Raw genomic sequence first — 20,216 nt, forward strand, 5'->3', positions numbered from 1 at the left:
TTTCCAGTTACACAAGCCGTTGCTACATTCACCTCCCTTTTCACAGCTGCGGTTTCGCTCATGGCCGCACGGTGCAGATTCGAGGCCTCATGACATTTAAATCCTTCAAGAGCTTTCTTACAGTTAGAAAATGCGTTTTGCACAAACGTCAAGCTAGAGTTCTTATCCCTGAAACTTGAATTATTTGTAACAAAAATGTTCACCTCGCAAGCAGCATGATACGTTTCACGAAATACCTTGTCCACTGACACGGCATGCAGAAGCCATTTGTACGTATGTTTCCAATGACCTCATAATGTCGTCCCTGTTGTGCTTTAATGTTAGGGACTGGATCCTTACCAACAATCCGCACGCCTGCGAAGGCCGTAGTTACAGCGGCAGATGTCGAGCCTGTGCCGCTAAGCCAAACCTCGGTAGGTTTAGAAGCACAGAGGTTGAAGGCTCCAAGCCGGGTGGATTGCGTGTGCTTTCGTCATCCTCTTTGGGAGGTCGGTTCTTTGCGATGAGATATATGTACATTGTTTTTCACGGATTCCTGAAATACAATATCAGCAAGGTAAGACCAAAGAATGGAGTGCCAAAAGTGTGTTCCGGGTTTAAGAGAAACAATTGGGGGCCAATCCACACTGTGAAGGTGGAATGCCAGAGAAGCTGTCGTGCTCTTAAATTCACTCTCAATCCGTGGTGTGAACATGGTTGGGCAGCAAAGGTAACATGAAACAAAACACGATTGACTGGGACGCAGTACAAAGGAGCGCACGAAACAAAACACATCTGTTTGTACTTTACGGTTGAGCATACTTCTTAGTTATTTAGCTTAATGAAACTTTGAAGGACTATAGTTTTGTCCCAGCAGACAAACATGGGGCCAGTGGCGTAGCTAGGTTGTCTGGCACCCGGCGCCCATAGGTCTTCTGTCACCCGCCTCCCTGGGTGTAGCTGGCGGAAAGAGGGATGTCTTCAGATGTACATGACACCCCCCCCCCCCCCTCACTGGCCCCTTGCACCCCCCGGCTCCCCCTGTTGCTACGCCACTGCATGGGGCTGTCCATTTCCCTCCCGTAGAAGCCCATGTATTGACAGCAGACGGAAATTCCACAACTTTTACAACTTCACTGTGAACTGCCTAATTATGAAAAGTAAATGAAGCTCGGCGTAATGATAGAGCTGTTTTAGTGGCCAATTGTCACATAATTTTTGGGGGCTAGTTTTGATAAAACAAGAGTTGCAACCGTTTTCTGCAGAGCAGTCGCAATAAAGTTGGCTTTGCTGCAAGGCGTTTTTGTACACTACGTGGACTTTAGCCAGTCCAGATGACCCCCCCCCTTCCCCACCCCTATGCTTGCACACATGCGGCTCATTCATACAGGGGCTAGAGGTCAACAGCTTCAAAACAAAAACCAAAAAGCACGCCAATCGTTTATTCGTGCTAACAGTGTTGCAGTCTGTATATACAGTGAACAAATAGGTTGAGCAAAGTTCAAGGTTCTGCTTCATTCACTTTGGTACTTGCCTTGAGGTGCACACTGATTCGGCATGGGACGTGTCACAGACAGACTTGCAGACAATGGACAGACGACACATGGAGAAACAAAAGAACTTGATCTATATACAGTGAAAGCTCGTTAATTCGAACTTCAATAATTCGAATTTATGGATAATTCGAACTGTAAGATTTGGTCCGGCCAAGCTCCACAGAAATCTATGCATAAAAAAGCCCGTTAATTCGAACGCGAGAAGGTTCCGCCACGGATAATTCGAACTACGCGCCATAGTGCCAGCGGCTTGGCGCCTGGCACACGGCCAGAGAAACGCGCGTACTGCCTGCACGTAGGCTGCGTCACCTCCGGAACGGAGAGAACGGTGAAAGAAGGCAAAATCGGGAAAAATATAACCGGTGCGGTGTCGGCCAGAAGGCAGCGGCGGCTGCCTTCTCTCCGTTCTACGTTGACCTCCGAGACTTCTTGCCCGTCGCGGATCTCGGGGGCTTTGCAAATCTCCTTTGCTGACTTTGTCGACGTGGATGAGGGTGCAGTGGTGTGTGGTGCGCTGAAAGATAAGGACCTAATTTCTCAGGTAAGAAGCGCTTAACCTGTCGCTGCCAGTGACGAGGAGGAGGAGCAAGACGATGCGCCAGTGTGGCCCTCCGCTGTGGAGGTCATGGCTGGATTGAATGCTGCCCGTCTCTTCTTCAGTGTTGAAGAAGGCGAAGAGGACTCCTTGCGCCACATTCGCTCGTTAGAGCAAGAAGTGCTAGCTGTCGCCTTCAAGGAAAAAAGGCGGACTACGATCACGGATGTTTTCAAGCATTAAACATGCCCTACTGCTTCCATATCGCAATGTACTATTGTTCTCTTTCACTTTCGTTAGTTCGAACTTTCGTTAATTCGAACTGAAGCGGCTTCCCGTTGCGGTTCGAATTAACGAGCTTTTACTGTAACACTTCAAAAGCTGTACAGTAACACAGAGACAGAAGTAACGAAAGCTTCACACTCGGCTACCAAAGCTGAGTAAACACCTAACACTTGAGCTCAACGCTCACACTTCACGACTTCCCACAAGCCAGGGTTGTCTACTTCGCTGCCCAAACCCTGACCTAAAAACTGAACAACGTGCAGCACGCCGAGTGCACTCTTATATATTATGGCTCGAAAATTCTAGCTATGGGTGGCAGCAATGAGAAAGGGACTAGGTGCCACAGTGTGCACTAAGTTGCTTCTCTCTCCCCCTTGCATTCTTCAAAGAGCTTGAGTCTTCGTGAACCGCCTGACCGTGTGCACGCTGTGCCAAAGTCGTCAGGGAGTAGGGCCTGGGCCGTACTCTGAGACACGGTTGCGGCCACACGGGCCTTCAAGTTGGTGCGAGAAAATTGTAATCGTTCTCTTTCTCCGGCAGATTCACCGAAAATGTCTGGCATTACCCATAGCAACATTACAGGTTGCTTTCAGCAACAACGTTGGCATACCTTTCACTGAGCAGAGCAGGAGTGACGTCAGTCATTCAGAGAATATGCAGCCGTCACTTGTCAAGTCTGCAGTTTTAATGGCCACGTTGATTCCGAATGTCAATGATGCACTCGATTGTTTGTCCCGCGGTGGTTGCGTCTGACAGTTGGCGGCAGATTTCAATTCAATTTCAATTGCTCTGGTTGACAAAGTTAAACCTCGATATAACAAAGTCGGTGAAATCGGCAATTTGCTTCGTTATGCCAAAACTTTGCTCTATTGAAATTCAACCTTTTACTCAAACTAGCCAGGTGTCATTTTGAAGGAGCTACAACGCCGCATTTTGCTCATTGCATTATTTGTTGCTTAATGAAAACTTGCAGTTATGGGCAGAAAAGTCCCGGGAACAAAAATGAAGCTACTGAAAATGCTGTTTTTGGGCTAAAATGGTGTTGAATCATAGTGCCTATGCCAGCTAAAATGTCTTTTTTAACTTTTTTGCATTTTGAATGGCGAGTCCACATACAACGAACTACTGATACAACAACCACTTTTCGTGGAACTATCCAGTTACTTATAAACTGGTTCGTCAGTATAAAAAAATATTTATGGATGCATGGGCAATTGTACCCTTTTGGGAAAACATTCTTAACTTTGCACTGATTATGGCAGTCTGTATAGATTTTGACTTTTCAGTTCTTGATTAATTGTTTATTATTAATTTTTGTTTCATGCTCAGAGGAGAAGCCGATCCTCCAGTATATGGCCAAAATGAAGGCGCAGGGAAAGCCGACGCACGAGGCCTCAACCCAGCGCCAGCCCAATAAGGTGTGTCCATATCTTGTTTCACGGTCAATAGTGGCCTCTGAACTTGTTCAAGGACTGCAGGCGAATCAAATGAATGTTAAATCTCTTCTTGTGGTATGTGTGCACATATCGGCCATAGGTGGCTTTATGGCTGTGGTATTCTGCTGTTGGGCACAAGGTTGCCAGTGCAGCTTCACGGCCGTGGCAACCACATTCTGATAGGAATAGAATGAAACGTTGTTGGGAAGCTTTAGGTGCAAATTAAAGAACTCTGGGTGTTAATCATACAATGTTCTGTAGGAAACATCCAACATCAAGAAAAACAAATGACAAGTATTTTCAGAAATGTTGCCATCAGCAATGCTAATTGCATAATTTGTCGGCCACATGCTGCAGGTGAATATGGCTCTCCCTGAAGTTTCACAAATGTCCGTGTGTCACACTGGGCTGAGGTTAGCCCTGTGCATTCTATATTTAAAGGCTGCTGCCTAATGCCTATCACCGGCATAGGGTGGCACAAAATTCATCTTCAAATAATCTGTGGCCATACTTCACACCTTTGTGATTGCTTAAGTCTGAAGAACCACGTACTGCTTAGAATGCATTGAGTTTTTAGCATTTCACGAGAAAAACCTTTCATTCATAGCACGAAGCTCTAATGGGAATTTTTTTCTTCATTTTTCCCATACTTTGTCATTCAAATACCTGTAATATATAAAATTCTCACTTCATTTAAAAAATTGGGCAAGAAAAGGTTAAAAATTATTCCAGGGTGCTCAACTACACCACCTTTCACAGCCTGTGTGTTACTTTGGGAAAGTGAAGTCAATCGGTGAAACAAAGAACCAAGCAGGCAATCACTACATCAGTCTTAAATTTTATTAAACTGCAGCTTCCTTTGCAGACCCTCCCATATTTTGCCTTGCCGAATAACTCGCACACAGGACATCACTAGTATAACGAATGATCTTACATGTAGCCCTGTCTGTACTACTCCTACATATGCAGCAGTGGCAGGCTTTGTTCCCTGTGGAAATGCAGAAGAAAATTACAAATGATACTTCACTATCTTCAGTGCAAGAAATTTAGTAGAGCCTCGTTGATACAATTCAGTATCGTATGATTTCCTGGAGAACGAATGCAAGAGGAATGACCCAGTACAGTTGTGCTTCTTTTTTGCCTGTTGATGTGTTTTTGAAAACAAAATCTTTCAACGCCAACATTCCATACATCCCCAAATTGCGCTCATATGATAGCGCTTCCGGGTCATTAATGCAAACAAGAAAAGGCACAAGGTATGCACTATCTAGAGCAGTAGGCGCCCACCGTGACAGCTTCCCACGCAGTACTCACCAGCCTGTTTCGCATCATAATGCCGGCACGCAGTCAGTTTCGTCCTCCGGTACTAGCAAATTTACGGGTCGTCACAAGTTCTATTCACAGCTGTCGCCACCAACTCTATTGCGATAGGCATATTCACTTATCTTGCTGTATGACTGCGCGTGTGGCATATTGTCGTTCAAAGTGTACTGCATGCTTTTAATAGGCGACAACCCAAACGCACCACCGTTTACTGCTGCAGGCAGTGTGAAGTGAACATTGTGTTTTGGTCCAGTGGCTTTGCCTTCTGGTGTCGCCCCTTAGCTCGATTTTGTTACGGTTTGCCGTTGCCGTCTTAAAATGCTACGCAATAGGAAAACAACAAAACGTGCGCACCTCTGGCCACTTGGGCCCCGTCAGGTGGACATGCATCAGTGTCTCTTGCTAAGTTCGCATGAATTTAAAGAGCACAAATGTAAGCTTGCCAGAGCCGCAAGGACAATGTGTGTCTCGGGCTGCACAGGCCCCACTGGCTCGGTGTGTGTCGGCAACTTGTGCCTGCAATGCTGCATGTGACTCTTGAACCTGCGTAGATGTCGACTGTAGTTGAGTGCAAAGTTTTTTAGGGACTGCAGGTCGTGCATTTTTCTGGTTAGTTCTTTCTCGAGCTTCTTTTTTTTGCAAAAAGTACGAATAAGGTTCTACTGTGCGTGACTTTAAGTGCATAACTGTTTCGTTAAATTCTCGCTGTGTGGATTGCATCATTATGTGAGTCCATCTCTGCTTGCAGCCACTGCGGCCCATCATCATCACCCGCAACGAGTTCCAGAAGCAGGTCTACGGTGTTGGTTACCCAAGCATTCCCAGCATGACAGTCGACGAATTCTACGCCAAGCGCTACCCCGAGCATTCCCAACAGGAGTCTTCTAGCGGGGCAGCCGTCAAACCGTAAGCACAACCATTGCCCGCTTTGCCGGTTTCAAACACGAGAAACTCCAGACAAGCCCATCCTGATGAAGTACCGCATATACTCACATAATGAAGCATCTTTTTTCCCAAACAAACCGGAGCAAAGTTGGGCGGTGCATTTATTATGCCAGACAAATTTTATGGGAACCTCTTCGAAACAGCAAAAATTGCTAAGTAAGATGGTAATGATTTAAAAATGCATTAGGTAACTTTGTATTAAAGACGCACATATACAGCTAAACCTCGATATAGCAAAATTCTCCATATAACAAAGTATTTAACTTTTTATCATAGAACACCATGTACAGTAGAACCCCGCTGTTACGTTCCTCATTTCTGCGTTTTCCCAGCTGCTACGTCGTTTTCATCCGGTGCCGGCATAGGATCCAATGTATAAGGAACCCCGCTGTTACGTAGTAGCTGTGAAAATGTTCCCGCATGATACGTCGCAACTTAGCACCCCGAACCCGCCTGGGCTAAAGTAGGCAACGCGCTCCGACCGCCATTTTGGCTTTTGACGAGTTTTGGCTGGGCTTGGCCGGGCTTGGCTATGTAACCGGCTGCAAGAAGCCGCACGCCAGTTCGAGAGGCCGCCACTAGATGGTCATTCGTGAAAAATGCTCTCACTATCATCACTATGATTACAGTAACCGCATGGTTGTTAGACGGGTCGACTCCTCTTCTATCGTGCTATTGTCATTGTGCATTAAGCCTTGTGAACATCGAACTTGTGCTTAGATGGCGTCACGCAAGCGGAAAGCTCTTTCCCTTGAGGAGAAGCTGGACGCATTAAAGGGACACTAAAGGTTACCAGAAACTAAAGTTAAAGTGGTAGAGCAATGTTCTAGAATGTCTAAGGCGTCAATATAATCGCGAACAGAGCTTTAATAACCGAGAAATTGAGGTAAATGCATGACACGATTTGAGACCCCCCAGCAACATTCCGGTACTAGCCCGATGACGAAAGGACTCCTCATAATTTGTGTTACTAATACTCAACTACTCGTATTAAAAATATCATTTCATTTGATTATAAGACGGAAAAAAATGCTACTTGTCTACGTCTATTCGATTCTAAGAAAAAATAACATTTTGACGTTACCCTTCAGTAATATGGGTGTTCGAAAGGTTTCGTTTTCGCTCGACTCTGCGCGCTCGACTCTGCGCCGCGCACGCTTTGGAGTTTCAGTAGTTTCGTTATCGCGTCGTGCTGTGAGGGTTCTGCTGGCTCGCGAAACTTTCATTTGGAACAAGCAGCGAGAATGCCACGTCCATGTGATGTCGTGGGAAGCCCTCTTTGCTTTCCCGCTCCGGAGAGCCGGTGTCGAGGCCGCCGTCATAGTACGCAACGACGCCGGCAGTGCGAGCCCTCAGCAGCAGGTCGCGCTCGTCGGTGCTCAAATCGCTGAAGTTGAGCCCACCATCGTGAGCCAATCTGTCAGGGTCCATTGCGACGAGCGTCGAAGTTAGCGTCATAGAATGAAGTACCAGCTTATGGGCGCCTTGCGCTGGAGTTTGAGGTATAGTAGCGGCGCCTGGTGGCGGTGCGGGAAACGACATCTGGGTCGTGCCAGCTTGGGATGTATTGAGCCCTGGCTGTGGCGAAGCACGTTTCTAGGCCGAGTTTTGCGTCGATTCGCACATTTTTATGCCCTGTTGCGAGTGCGAAAAGGCTCGTCGCTTCTCATAGACCACGCCGACCACGCTGCGAGCTCGCCGCAGCCTATAATTTAACGAAAACGGACTCTCCGTGTGCTGTGGGACGTAATGTGGGACGTAATTCGTTTCTCCTTCCGCTAGCCACCATACTCCCGCTTTCGCTCTGCTGTCGGCTCTGTCTTGGCTCTGTTTCTGGCCGCGCGTTCACGTTTTGCGCAGAAAAGCCGTAGCGCCGTCTGCGGACGCCGTTCTACTCACCGATGGCGCAACGTCACTATGAGACCATGATGTCAGTACTCCTCAATCGGAGGGCGGGCGATTTGAACTGCGCTAGAGGTACGCGGACGCTTCAGAACGCATTTTCTCTTAAAATAAGTCTCTTCTTGGCACGAAACAAGCGTTTCGAGGTTTCTGTGATGGTATTTCAACAGTCCACGTTGACTTAATAGTAACCTTTAGTGTCCCTTTAAACACAGTCGACAGGCAGCCTGCGCGGAAGAGAGTCGACATTGCCAAGGACCTTGGTCTCCCACCCTCAACGCGTTACAGCATCGTCTCGAAGCGCGCCGAGATAGAGGGGAATGCCGCGCTCTTCGGCCCGAAAGCAAAGCAGGCTCGTGGCGCCAAGTATGGAAACCTCGACGAGGCTCTTGTTACCTGGTTCAAGCAAGCTCGCGCTGCCGGTGTCAACTTCGACGGCAGCATTTTGCGCGAGAAGGCGATGGACATTGCCGACAAACTGGGCATCACTGACTTTGCGGCATCCAATGGCTGGATCGACTGTTTCCGGAAGAGGCACAGCATTGCTTATAAGACGGTAAGCGGAGAATTAGCGAATGTCAACATGGAAGCATTGGATGATTGGAAGGCCACCCTATCTGGAATAATTAAAGGGTATGAGCCTTGTGACATTTACAATGCCGACGAAACGGGCCTCCTCTTTCGGGTGCAGCCATCTAAGTCATTAAGCCTGAAGGGCGAAGCATGCCACGGAGGCAAATGTAGCAAAGAACGACTAACTGTGCTCCTTTGCTGCAACATGGATGGCTCAGGCAAGCTCAAACCATGGGTAATTGGCAAATATCGAAACCCACGGTGCTTGAAAAACATTTGCCTGCTGCCATGTCACTACTGAAGCGACAGTCATGCATGGATGACATGTTCTTTGTTCAAATAATTTCTTCGGTACTTTGACAACAAGATGGGGGCCCAGTGCAGGAGTGTCATCCTATTTCTGGACAATTGTGACCTGAGAGACCCGCCGTTTCTTCGGAACGTAAAGCTTGTGTTTTTACCACCAAATATGACAAGCCATTTGCAGCCGTTGGATGCCAGCGTCGTAAAAAACTTGAAGCATTCTTACAGAAAGTGCATTGTCAAGCGTTGGCTCGTGCATATTGATCGCGGACAGCAGCCTGTGACCATTTCGGTGCTTGACGCTATGCACGACGTCGCTTCAGCGTGGACTGCAGTGAGTACATGAACTGCGCAGCACTGCTTCGCGCGGTGTGGCTTTCGTGTGGATGCCGAGATGGAAGCTGTCACGGAAGCTGAAGAGTTGCAAACTGCCTCTTGTGAAGAAGGGCTAGATGAGGCAATGAATGTGCTGGGTGCCATAGGAGTCACATACGATGACTACGTCGCCGTGGATGCTGCCGTCATGACGTCAGAGTGTCAGAGCATCGCCGAGATCATTGAGAACTCGGTCGCGAGTGAAGCCGCGGACTGCGATGACGACGAGGAGCACGAGCCGCATGATGTCGGGGAGTTGCCAAATCCTAGCTTTGGAGAAGCCATCGCGGCTCTGGACCTACTCCGCAGGTACGTCACACCTCACAGCGACGCTGACAGCAATGCGGCCTTCCTGGCCATTGAGAAACGTGTGGTGATTTCCATCGAGCAAAAGAAACGGCAAGCCACCATTCTGGACTTTTTTAAGACGTAAGCGCACTCTGTGAAAATAAATTGTCTATAGCTGAAGCTGCACTTTTTTCATTCATTTTCGGAGCTTTCTTCACTGTTGCGTTTTCCCGGCTGTTACGTTTATTTCCCCCGGTCCGGTGAAAAACGTATGAACAGGGTTCCACTGTATTTAGAACCTCAGTATAACGAAGTGTGTTTATGTGATTTCAATGTACAATCGAACCCGGCTACATCGAACTCGCAAAAAAAAAAACGCCGATCAGTTCAATATAGAGCATAATTCGATATAAGCATGCTGAATAATTGGATGTCATAAGAGCACATACCATTTGTAAAATCACTTTATTTATGAAACTAGCTTAGTTTCGCATGAAATAGTCCTGCATTTCTTTCTGCTTGGGCAATTTCGCTGCCTGCGACGCATGCACTTCTCCACGTTGTCTAAGGAGTCAGGAGCAGCTGAGGCCGCAACCTTCTGCATTCGCACAGAAGCACCGGACTAGTGCGAGTGCACCAATCACTTCGGAGGATGTAGGCAAAGGATTGTCGTTGATTTCCTCATTGTGCCCACTTTCACTTGTGCTCGGTGCGATCTCGGCAATGTAGTCCTCGTTTTCGGGCTCTCCTGTAGTTGCGACACTATCATTTGCACTCACAAACCTGTCCACTGTTGATTCGTCAACAGCTTCTGGAAATTCTGACAGCTCGCTCCAAGTTTCGGCAACACCGGCAACGGCTGCGTCGCATTCATCAGAATTTACAGTCATCACCGAGCACGCGGAAGCCGGCACGGCTGAAGCAATTTCGGATGAACCACTCGTACACGGCCATGCATACGCGTCTGGCGCCACGGGCACCGGGGCGAGAGTTTGGCCGCTTTAGCCCTAATTTCCCCCTTATTCTTCCAGATCGTCCTGAGAGTTTCTCGGAATAATTCACGCTGTGGGGACACATTCGACTTCTCACCGCGTTCGACCCGATTTATGATTTCGAGCTTCACGATGAAAGGCAAATTCTGCCGCTTCATCACAGCAACACTGCGGGAGAAGGCCCACAAGGCACACACACAATGGACCAGAAAAGCACCGAGACATCTAGTACTTTCGCCATTTTGCACGACGAGGGCACAAGAGCCTCTGATTGGCTGTCTGAGCAAGCGCTGCGGGCGGGCCAGGATCATTCTTTGCAGGAGGGTGTTGACGGCTCGTCCGAAGCAGCGCGGTCACGGTAGGGAGAGCGGTTGGATGGAGCCGCGCCGTCAGGTTTCTCCGCAACTGCGAGGGAAAGCCAACTTCTGGGGGCACTTTTCTGCTGCTCGACGTTCGATATATCGGAAGTCGCTGCTATTTTTGTTCGATGTAAACGTAATTTTTGCTATATATACTCATTGTAACTATACCGTGCCCAGAAATTGTTTGATATATAGAATAATTTGATGTAAACGGGTTCAATATAGTCGGGTACGACTGTATAGAAATTTCACTGCTGCCGCAAATGAATGCCGAGACAATCAATTGAAATTTGCGCGGACGCAGATGGTCAAATGATTGAATTACGAGCGGCTGCTTGCAAACGCACCCTTAAAATCACGCGCACTGCGACAAGAGTGATCACCGAAGTGGAGCCGCATCATGTTCCATACAAAGTCCAAAAAAGTGTGATAAGATCTTACCGCGCCTCGCGTACTCTGTGCTTTAAGTGTGACTGAAAGTGTGTGAGGGTGAGACAAGAAAGATGGTGGCTTCATGAGTGCCACTGAAAGAGGGGGAAGGAAATGAGCTCGTGGTAACATGATCAAGCGCATGTAAGGGGGGCGGAGCAGAGGGGGAAGAGGGGTAAATTTGCGCATGCCTCAATTTCTGGCGCACGTCTCAGCCGTGGCTGCGCATGTCTGTAAGCATGGCTGAGCCCTCAGCCATGCTGGGTATGCAAACTGGGTGTGCCGAGACGGCGTCACATCATGTAAGCTGTCTTCCTGTGCGTGGAGGTTGTGTAATCTCAAGTTTCAGTGACCTGTTTGAGTGAGAGTCAGCCAAAGCATTCGCTCCCCGCTGTCGGCGCTTTTCCTGAGTTTCGTCCCAGTGTAGGTGACACTATCAGCCGTAGGAGCGGAGTGCACGCAAAGTGTGGCTGGCTTCGCTTAATTCGTACTGCCGATGCGAAGATATAGTCGGTGTGGCATGAAACCTTATCATTCGTCATCGACTCCAAAATTCATCAAAATAAATTGTTTCTTCATTCAAGTTTGCGTTCTTCGATTGCCCGATATTTCAGAAAAGTCTGCGGCCCCTTTCCTTGTAAGAAAAATCGATCGGCGACTGCACTTATTTGCATACAAAGTGAATTTCAAAACAAAGAAATTTCGATATAGCTAAGCAAATTGCCGATTTTACCGACTTCGTTATGTCGAGGTTTAACTGTACTACAGCAATCCCTCGTTAACTTGAAGTTATAAATACTGGGGGGATTTCCGGGGTGATTGCTCTCAAGCAAATGCGTTGCAATCTGTCGAGTCTCCACTGTGACAGGGGCGAGCGACCATTGTTTGTTTTACTCGTTCGCTGGCCAAAAGGCGTCCAAACTCTGCCAGGCCAAAATCCACTCAGCCAGAGAAAAACAAATGCGCACCGAAGTGCGCCACGCGGTGGTCAGGGCTACACGAAAAAAACGCATGCGCTCTGGCTGTCTCTGGCAGCCTGTGCGTAGCGAGAACAAGAAAATTGAAGGCGCTCAGCATGTCCTTACGAATAAAAGTCAAAGTAGAAAAAAGAATGTAGTTACTTTTCTGGCTTTAGTGTGTTGGCATGGATGCTTTGATGCAGGTGAAAAAAGTGTTCTTTCCCGTGACATAATGGTACAAATGAACCACCACAATGCTTCGTATCATCAGAACTCTGCATGCTTTGTATACTTGTCTGACAGTGTGTTGATTTGGCTTGTATTTTCCGATGTACGACTTTAGAAAATCAATGCACCTTTAGTGTCAAGTGTTTATAAGAACATTAAACCCACAAAGTTCCTGAATTTAACATATAAAGCACAACATTGGAAAGGTTAGTGCATATTTCGCATGAAAAGTTTATGAAAACTTTATACCCATAAAGTTTTGGAATCGAAATCCATGTGCTCTGGAGATTCCATGGCCTCCGCGAAGTGCTGCGACGAGCACGCTCGCCATCAAAATACCCTAGAAACTATGCTTAAATGGGGCTCCTTCCTTTATGTGACTCTCGGTTCATGGGCATTGCCACGAAGTCCAGCCAGAGTTCGCGATTATGGTGCCGAAATGTCTTTCGAGCGTGAAAAAGACATTCAGACATAATGCCAGAATGATTTGTAACGACGGGGATTGTTTTGGATGGTGGTGCATGACAGCACCAGGAAATTTCGAGGGGGAGGGGGCGGAAGCCCCATAAGCCCGCCTCTCCCCCCTGGCTACATACACCCCTGGTCAGCAGCACTTCTCTGTGTTAAACATTCACGCTTTATGCATAGAACATTTTGCACTGTCATTGCATGCACATGCTTGCTCTGACACAGCTTCAGCCTGCAAGACTGGGCGGCAGACCCCGAGAAAGCATCACGGGAACTGGAGGAGGAAGAAGCCCAGAAGGAGCAGCTCACAGATGGCGACGACCAGGGGGCCCTCGACTACAAGCGGGCCATGGATGACTGGAAGGACGGTGAGCCCTAAGCTGCTGCACTTTATTGTAACTCTGTTTCTTTCCTAGCAGGCAATACTGCGAACGCTATGCAAGTAGTGTGGCCATGGACGTCTCACTGCACAAGTTTCGCATTGCGGTTGCTCTTGATCTGTGACACTTTCTAAAGAACAAGCTACCGTATTTAAACGATTGTAAGTCGACCCCCCATATCGCTTGACCGGAAAGAAAAAAAAAAAAAAACCCGAGGGCGCATTCGATAACGAAAATTTATTAGTAGCTGACATGGTCACTGGACTACTCGTCTTCGCTAGTGCTGCCATCATCATCGTTGCTGCGGTCCCACAGCGCGTCGTGGTCCAGCGAAATTTCAAATTTGGCAAACGACCGCACCAGGACATCTTGCAGAACAGCAGCCCACGCCAAATGCACCCAACCACACGCAGCCGTCAGGTAGGCTCATTTGACAGGTCCGGTTGGCGTAATTTCGCAGTCTTCTGCCACCAGCCACTCGTACTCACGGCGGAGCAGAACCTTAAAATTAAGGCGCAGGTCTGGGCTTGTTTCATGACCACTTCACACTTCACTGGCAGGGACCGATCACGCATTTCAGCGACGCTGCCGCAAGCTTAGCCTACAGCTCCGGAAAGCGTCCAGACTTCAGCACGTGGGAAATTTCTCACTTGCCGCCACAGGGTGAAAATTTCGTTTCGCTGCAGTCGCCACTCTCGCACCACCCGTGTAGAAACATCGAAATTACGGCCCGCTGCACAGTGATTTGTTTCTTCGGCGTAAAGGATGGCAGCCCTCTTGAACGCTGCTGTGAACGAGTGCCGAAAGATTAGTGGGCCTGCAGCACTCATGACGACCGGGGAAGCATAGAAGTAGCACCACAGGTAGCACGTAGCCGGCAGTCAAGTGGAGCGCATAAAATAAAGAACAACTTTCAGTCAACAGTCAAGTGGAGCGCGTCAAAAAGTTGGTCAAACCAATGCCAATCTCCCAGCAAGCGCCGCCGTTCTAAGGGTGTCGCTGCAAATGGGAACAGCGGTGCTTCCATCAACTATCGACACCCCCCCATGAGTGTTGCATGCATTGTAAGACTCTCAAAAATGATGAAAAACCCTTCCGAAAAACGAACAAACACGCGGGATAGCGAAAAGATACGGGTAGGACCATAGAGCAAACATAAAATTGTAACTACGTTGTAGCTCTCGTTGGTATCGCTTTTTTTTTTTTGGTGGGGCCATGTTTTGGTTTCGATTGTAAGTCGACCCCTCAACTTCAGACTTTCAAATTTTAAAAAAGGGGTCGACTTACAATCGTGTAAATACGGTACTTCACATATTACAATGGCAACTTGCTGAGATAAGTTTATGTGAAATAACGTAATTATTGTGAATCTTTGAGCGTGCAGTATGTGGTGTACTACGTTTTTGTTGTGAGCAAAGTGATGCGCTGTGGCCAATCATCGCACGAAGGCTTGACTCCGCTCATTTGATTGAAAATAGGTTCAGACCTTTGATGTCTTTGATGTAACGAATACGTCATATTTTGTAAGCGATATGAGACTTGAAGGCCAACTGCAATGAAATTTTGACTGCCTAAACAGCCTAATCAAAACTAATGTAGAGGTGTCTCCATGCGATATTTTGATGTTTCAAATGCAAGTGAAAGTGTCATGAAAACCTTGCAAACATAGCCCTTTTTGATACTGAAACTAGGGGGATGGGAGGAAGCCACCGTCACTGCACTAGACCTAGCTGTTTCTACACTCACTACCAAGCTTCCTGCTGTGTGATGACATATTGCTCGTTGAAAGAATTTGCCCCTGTCGGCAATGACGTCAATTCTACCTTCGTCACCTTGCGGATGGCTTTGGAGCGTGACAAGCATGGCAAGGGCCGCGCGTTGCCTAATGCCGGTTTTTAAAAGTTGGCTTCGCCGCGACACAGCATTGTTACAAGGTGAAGCATATCAAGAGTATGCTTGATATACATACTAGGCTTTAGCATACAAGGCTGCTAAGGAGTTCAAAAAATCAGATGTTGACTGTGCTATTTGGTTGTGAACAGTGAGAGAAACTTTTCTAACTTTTATACTGTTCCTTGCTGTTTTTTATTTATTTGTTTATTTAGAAGAATACTGCCAGTCTGACTGCCAGGCTTTAGGCAGGAGTAGGCACACAAAGCAAACGTGACATTACAGCATTTCATAGATGGGATCGTAACAAACTTATCACTGTAATCAAATCACCATGAGGACAAACCAGCACGTACTATGAAGTTTTGTAAGAAAATATAGAACAGATGAAAGAAGAAAAACAAACATTACAAGACAATAGAATAAAGACAATGCAACTTGATACCATGGTCTAAACTCCACTCAAAAAACAAAACAAAAAGCAAGTAAGAATACAGAGAGCAAATTTCATGACAGTGCGTGAGAGAACGAAACATTTGTGCATTGTACGGTATCAGTAGATAAGGCATTCCACTGCTGAGCTGTTCTTGGGAAGAACCACTCTCAATAGCCGGAAGGTCATCATAATGATAAAATATGGGTTTAAGCCATCATCGCATGTAAACACGGAATGAAAATAATCATTAAGGGGGTTCGCAATGTCAGTTTTGTCAGTTGTGGCTACATCATTCAGGCAAATGCTATGCACTGTTTGTTTTTTTGGAGCAGTGTGACTCCAAAATTTTCCTGGGGACGAACTTCAAAAATGTTTCAAGGGCACATTTTGGTAATGACCTTTTGCCTCCTTGATGCTTTCTGTACGTAAAACAGAGCATAGAAAGTTCCAGTGTATCAACAAGCGACGAAAAATTTGTGGGTAGCGAGTAAACAGACAGGTACATGGCAGCAGCAATGCAAGTTGCGACGTCTTGTGGCACAGAGTTTAGCCATACAGCACACGAAGCTAGTACTGCAGTGACTTGGCATGTCCTGCCCAACTGTTGGTGTAAAGCATTGCTAGCAGCTTGATTCCTTTATGATCTTCCTTCAGTGGGAACACTCGCGCAACACAAAACATTTTTTCGAACACATCTCATTTGCACAGTGCATCGTGAAGTGTAAGCTACCAGCTTTACTGCTGCCGTCCACAGCTCCGGTAGCCCGGTAAGCCACAAATGTTAAGAAGTTGCAGACAAACTAGAACTGTCAGTTATCCCCCTCTCGCTGAAAATGTGGCCAGCATTCTGAGGTCCTGATCGGCAACATACATGATATCTTTGGCTCGTTAATATATGGTGCTGAGACAGAATGTTCAGTAGCCTCATAAAGGAATGAGAATTTGTAATTGGCAGTTAACCTCTAGAATCGTTGCAAGAATATGTTTATATCATGGGGAATCACGGTCATGAGAATGAAATTTGCACAAAAATAAATACTGGGTTGGAGCGCATACAGCAGGCATTGCCACATGACCGTCAGCTTACCGCTACTCTTGAAAAAAGACACTTGTGCAATCATTGCATTCTATCAGTACTAACGAATGGGGCAGAAATTCAAAAGTTAACAAAGAAACTTAGAAAAAGAAGTTAAGGACCATGCTACGAGGAATTAACGAAATGTGGTAGACATAATGTTAAGATCAGAAGTTAGTGGTGTGGACCAGGGATAGGGAGCAGACGGGGGTAGCCAATATTCTTGTTCAAATTAAGAGAAAGAAGTCAAATCAGGCAGGCCATAAAGTGCAGGTAACCGATGGTCTTGTAGCTGAGGTACAGAATGGCTGCCAAGCGAAGGGGAGTGCAGTCGAAGACGGCGGCGAATCAGGTGCTGCGATCAGGGATAAAAGGGCTGCGCCAATTCCACCATCTTGCGCCAAACCACCGAGCTGCACCAGCGTGCACCAAAATACTTACTTTGAATGAAGTCGCTAAGTTTTGCAGGAAGTTTGTGTTCAGCGGCAACCAAATAGCCATGTGTTTGTTGGCTGCTATCATTTGGCCCTAGAAGCCAAGCTGAAGCAATTCGCTTCAGCGTCGGCGTCCTTGGAGTGTTGCTGTGTTTGGTGGCGAATTGGTAACTTGGCCGCGGGAAAACGAAAATCGTTTGTGCTGTACAATGCATCACGAACATTTTAAGCAAGTCGTATGTGTTTTCATAATATGTGGTCCAGCTTCAGACGATTTGAACTGGCACTCTTTTTATGGGGCAGTTGGGAAAGAAAGCCATGCTCTTAGCTGAATGAATAAGTTGCACAGTCTGTCGTTATACATTTCAGGGCTTGCTTTTTGTGTCCTATTGGTAAATCTGTGTCAATTTACTAAATCTGTCGTCTGTATATTGTATCTTACCAATGCATTGTATTTACAGAATAATAAACTGAAATTGAAACTGATTAATGGCAAACACCGTGAGTGTAATGTTAAAATATATTTTGCTCATGCGCCACATCCAGTTACTGGGATGATAGTGTGACACGCTGACGAACAAGCTGCTTGCTTTTGTAAAAATTTTTGACTAGAAATGGCAAATGTAATCATCAGTCAGATTTGCACTCCGGATACTCTGTATTCTGCACAAGCACTACCAAAAGATCAGACTTGCAAACCGAGGATGTAAAGTTTCAGTTTTAGTCTACTGTAGCAACCAAATGGCAGTCTCATGGACCCCTCACCAGGCCCCATAGCAAATTTTGTTCATATGCTGGAAGTTGTTACACATCCTCTAGGGAGTGTTCTGCCGTAAAAATTTTTCATATTGGTTCATTAATAACTAAGATAGAAATATTTCAGTCCTGCGACCCATGTTTTCCGGAGGCGAGCGCCACTGCCAAGCGAGACACTCTCTTCACTTGCTTTGTCTAGCCTTCGCAAGCGAAATTCCTTCCCTGCATTCTCTCATACTGGAGCTGGAGGATTGCATGACGCATGCGTCACAGGCCCCGCACTGTGGTAACAAAGCGTGATCCCGCACTGGAATGTGTTAGAAAATGACATAGATTTGATGTCGGCGCGCGCAACTGCACAACGTGGGAACAAGCAGATGAAACGGAAGTACTACATCTCTCTTGCTGCAGTGCGAAGTAAAACAAAAACATGCAGACATTCGGTTTGTTTGCTTTATTATTTCTCTAAGCTTTGATTCAGCTATTCAAGCAACATATTAACATAATAACAGATGTTGCCTTAAATAATTCCTGAAGTCACGTGTCACCACGAGTGATGTCACAGCACAAACACGTGTACGTAGGCGCACTAGTACATGTATGTCATCTTCCGCCTTAGAGAGCGGCGGCCGCGAGAAGGGAAAATAGCATTTGGTTTGAAATTTCAGATCTTTCTGCAGTGTGTAGCTATGTAATACTTTGCAGACACAATCATTATCGCTCATTGTATGCTCTGCGCTTGTCAGCTCAAAATGGCCAGACGTGGTGAAGGTCTCTTTAAAGGGTCGGAGAATACGCGGACGACAGATTGCATTTGCGGCAGTGATGCTCACTATGTGACTTGCGCACATTGAGAAACCTTTGTTTGGCATTCAAAATATCGCTCGTCGTTTTATGTTGACATTATGAGGCAGCCCTAGTAATCGAGCTTGTGCAAAATATTGGTAGGCAACGCGGATCGGAAAGCCACCAAACACTTCCCTTTATTCTTCTCATAAATGAAAGTTCTTTTCTTTTTCTTCTCACCAAGTCGTGTAGAATGCTGGAAAACATGCAATTACCAACTAAGTAACTTCGCATTTATTCTGTGGTTCTTTGCTAAGCCAACTGAATGTCACCAAGAATTTAAAAAATAGTTGAGGGCATTACGCAAAAAGTGTCCACTGTGTGTTGATGAGTGTTTTTTGTGGTTGTCACAGTCAGTATTTCTTGTTCATTGTGCACAAATACTTTTAAATAGCTATCTCTATAAACTTCCCTAACCGACAAGATGTCAATGAAAAAGTTGTGGAGGACGTTGAAACATAAGTGATAACTGGATTTAAAGCAACCTAGGATTTTCATTATCCAAAATCCTTATTCAGTGAATGAAGGTAATTAATGTTAGCTAATAAACTTGAATATTAGTTTTGTGCTCAACGAAAAAAAAAAAAACTCCTTGACTAGCATTAAAAGAAGCCTATCAACATACAATCTCTACTGTTCCCTAAATCCTTTCGTTATATTTTTTCTTGGCCAGATTTAATTGGCACATCCTGTACTTAAATTAATAGTTATTTCCGAGGAATGCATGTAGGTTTCCTTTGTCGGGTGCATGACATTTTTTTCCTTTAGTGAACTTTCCTCCATCTTGCAGGTTTTCGCTCAGCTGATTTACCATAACCCAGTCAAAACTCACGATAACGAAATCAAATCCCACAACCACGAAATTCTTGTGGCAGCAAAATATTTTCGGATCCCCGGTGAACACCCATAAGTTTCAAGGCGTTTCCTACCTCTCGACAACAAATTGTTGCTGTACTACAATCCCGCATCAACAAAATTTGCTGGAACGTAACCTTGCATATTACCTACTCGCACAAGGCTAGCCGGCTCCAAAATGTGCTCAAATGTGATTGCTTTGCACTAAAATTGCATAAAATATCACTGCATTACTCTTGCATGGGCGCCGCCATTTTCGTTTGCAAAAACAACCAAGTGCCGGAAGCGATCATGCTGGAAGCACGTCATGGCCACTTTCTTGTTTGTTGAACACCCGTTTGAAGCGGCAGCATGTTACCGCTGGCATGTGACGACGCTTTCTGCACACCTAGTGCAGTGTGTAATGCGCACCCGGTGCGAAAAATGCAGCAAAAGCAAGGAAATCCATGTCCCACCAACGTGGAGTTGTTTATGGTGGTTGAATTGGTGGTTGCACCATGGAGTGTCACGCATGGCACCGGATTGCTTGCTTCAAGAACGCTGGTTTTGGTGCCACCCGACAGGCATCGCAAGCAGATTCGGCGCTGGGCATAGATTTGAAAAAGG

At 46.4% G+C, this 20,216-nt stretch overlaps 1 protein-coding gene across 1 annotated transcript in view; it reads left to right on the forward strand.

Annotated features, from left to right (window-relative positions):
• Positions 1–20,216, forward strand: part of Tap42 (immunoglobulin binding protein Tap42) — a 65,317-nt gene that overhangs the window by 33,040 nt on the left and 12,061 nt on the right. The window contains exons 7-9 of the mRNA XM_075693738.1: positions 3,685–3,773; positions 5,863–6,020; positions 13,164–13,306. Of these exons, the coding sequence (XP_075549853.1) occupies positions 3,685–3,773; positions 5,863–6,020; positions 13,164–13,306 (390 nt within the window). The remainder of the gene's footprint in view (positions 1–3,684; positions 3,774–5,862; positions 6,021–13,163; positions 13,307–20,216) is intronic.

Source organism: Dermacentor variabilis, chromosome 5 (genome assembly GCF_050947875.1).
Source record: "Dermacentor variabilis isolate Ectoservices chromosome 5, ASM5094787v1, whole genome shotgun sequence".
NCBI classification, from domain to species: Eukaryota; Metazoa; Arthropoda; class Arachnida; order Ixodida; family Ixodidae; genus Dermacentor; species Dermacentor variabilis.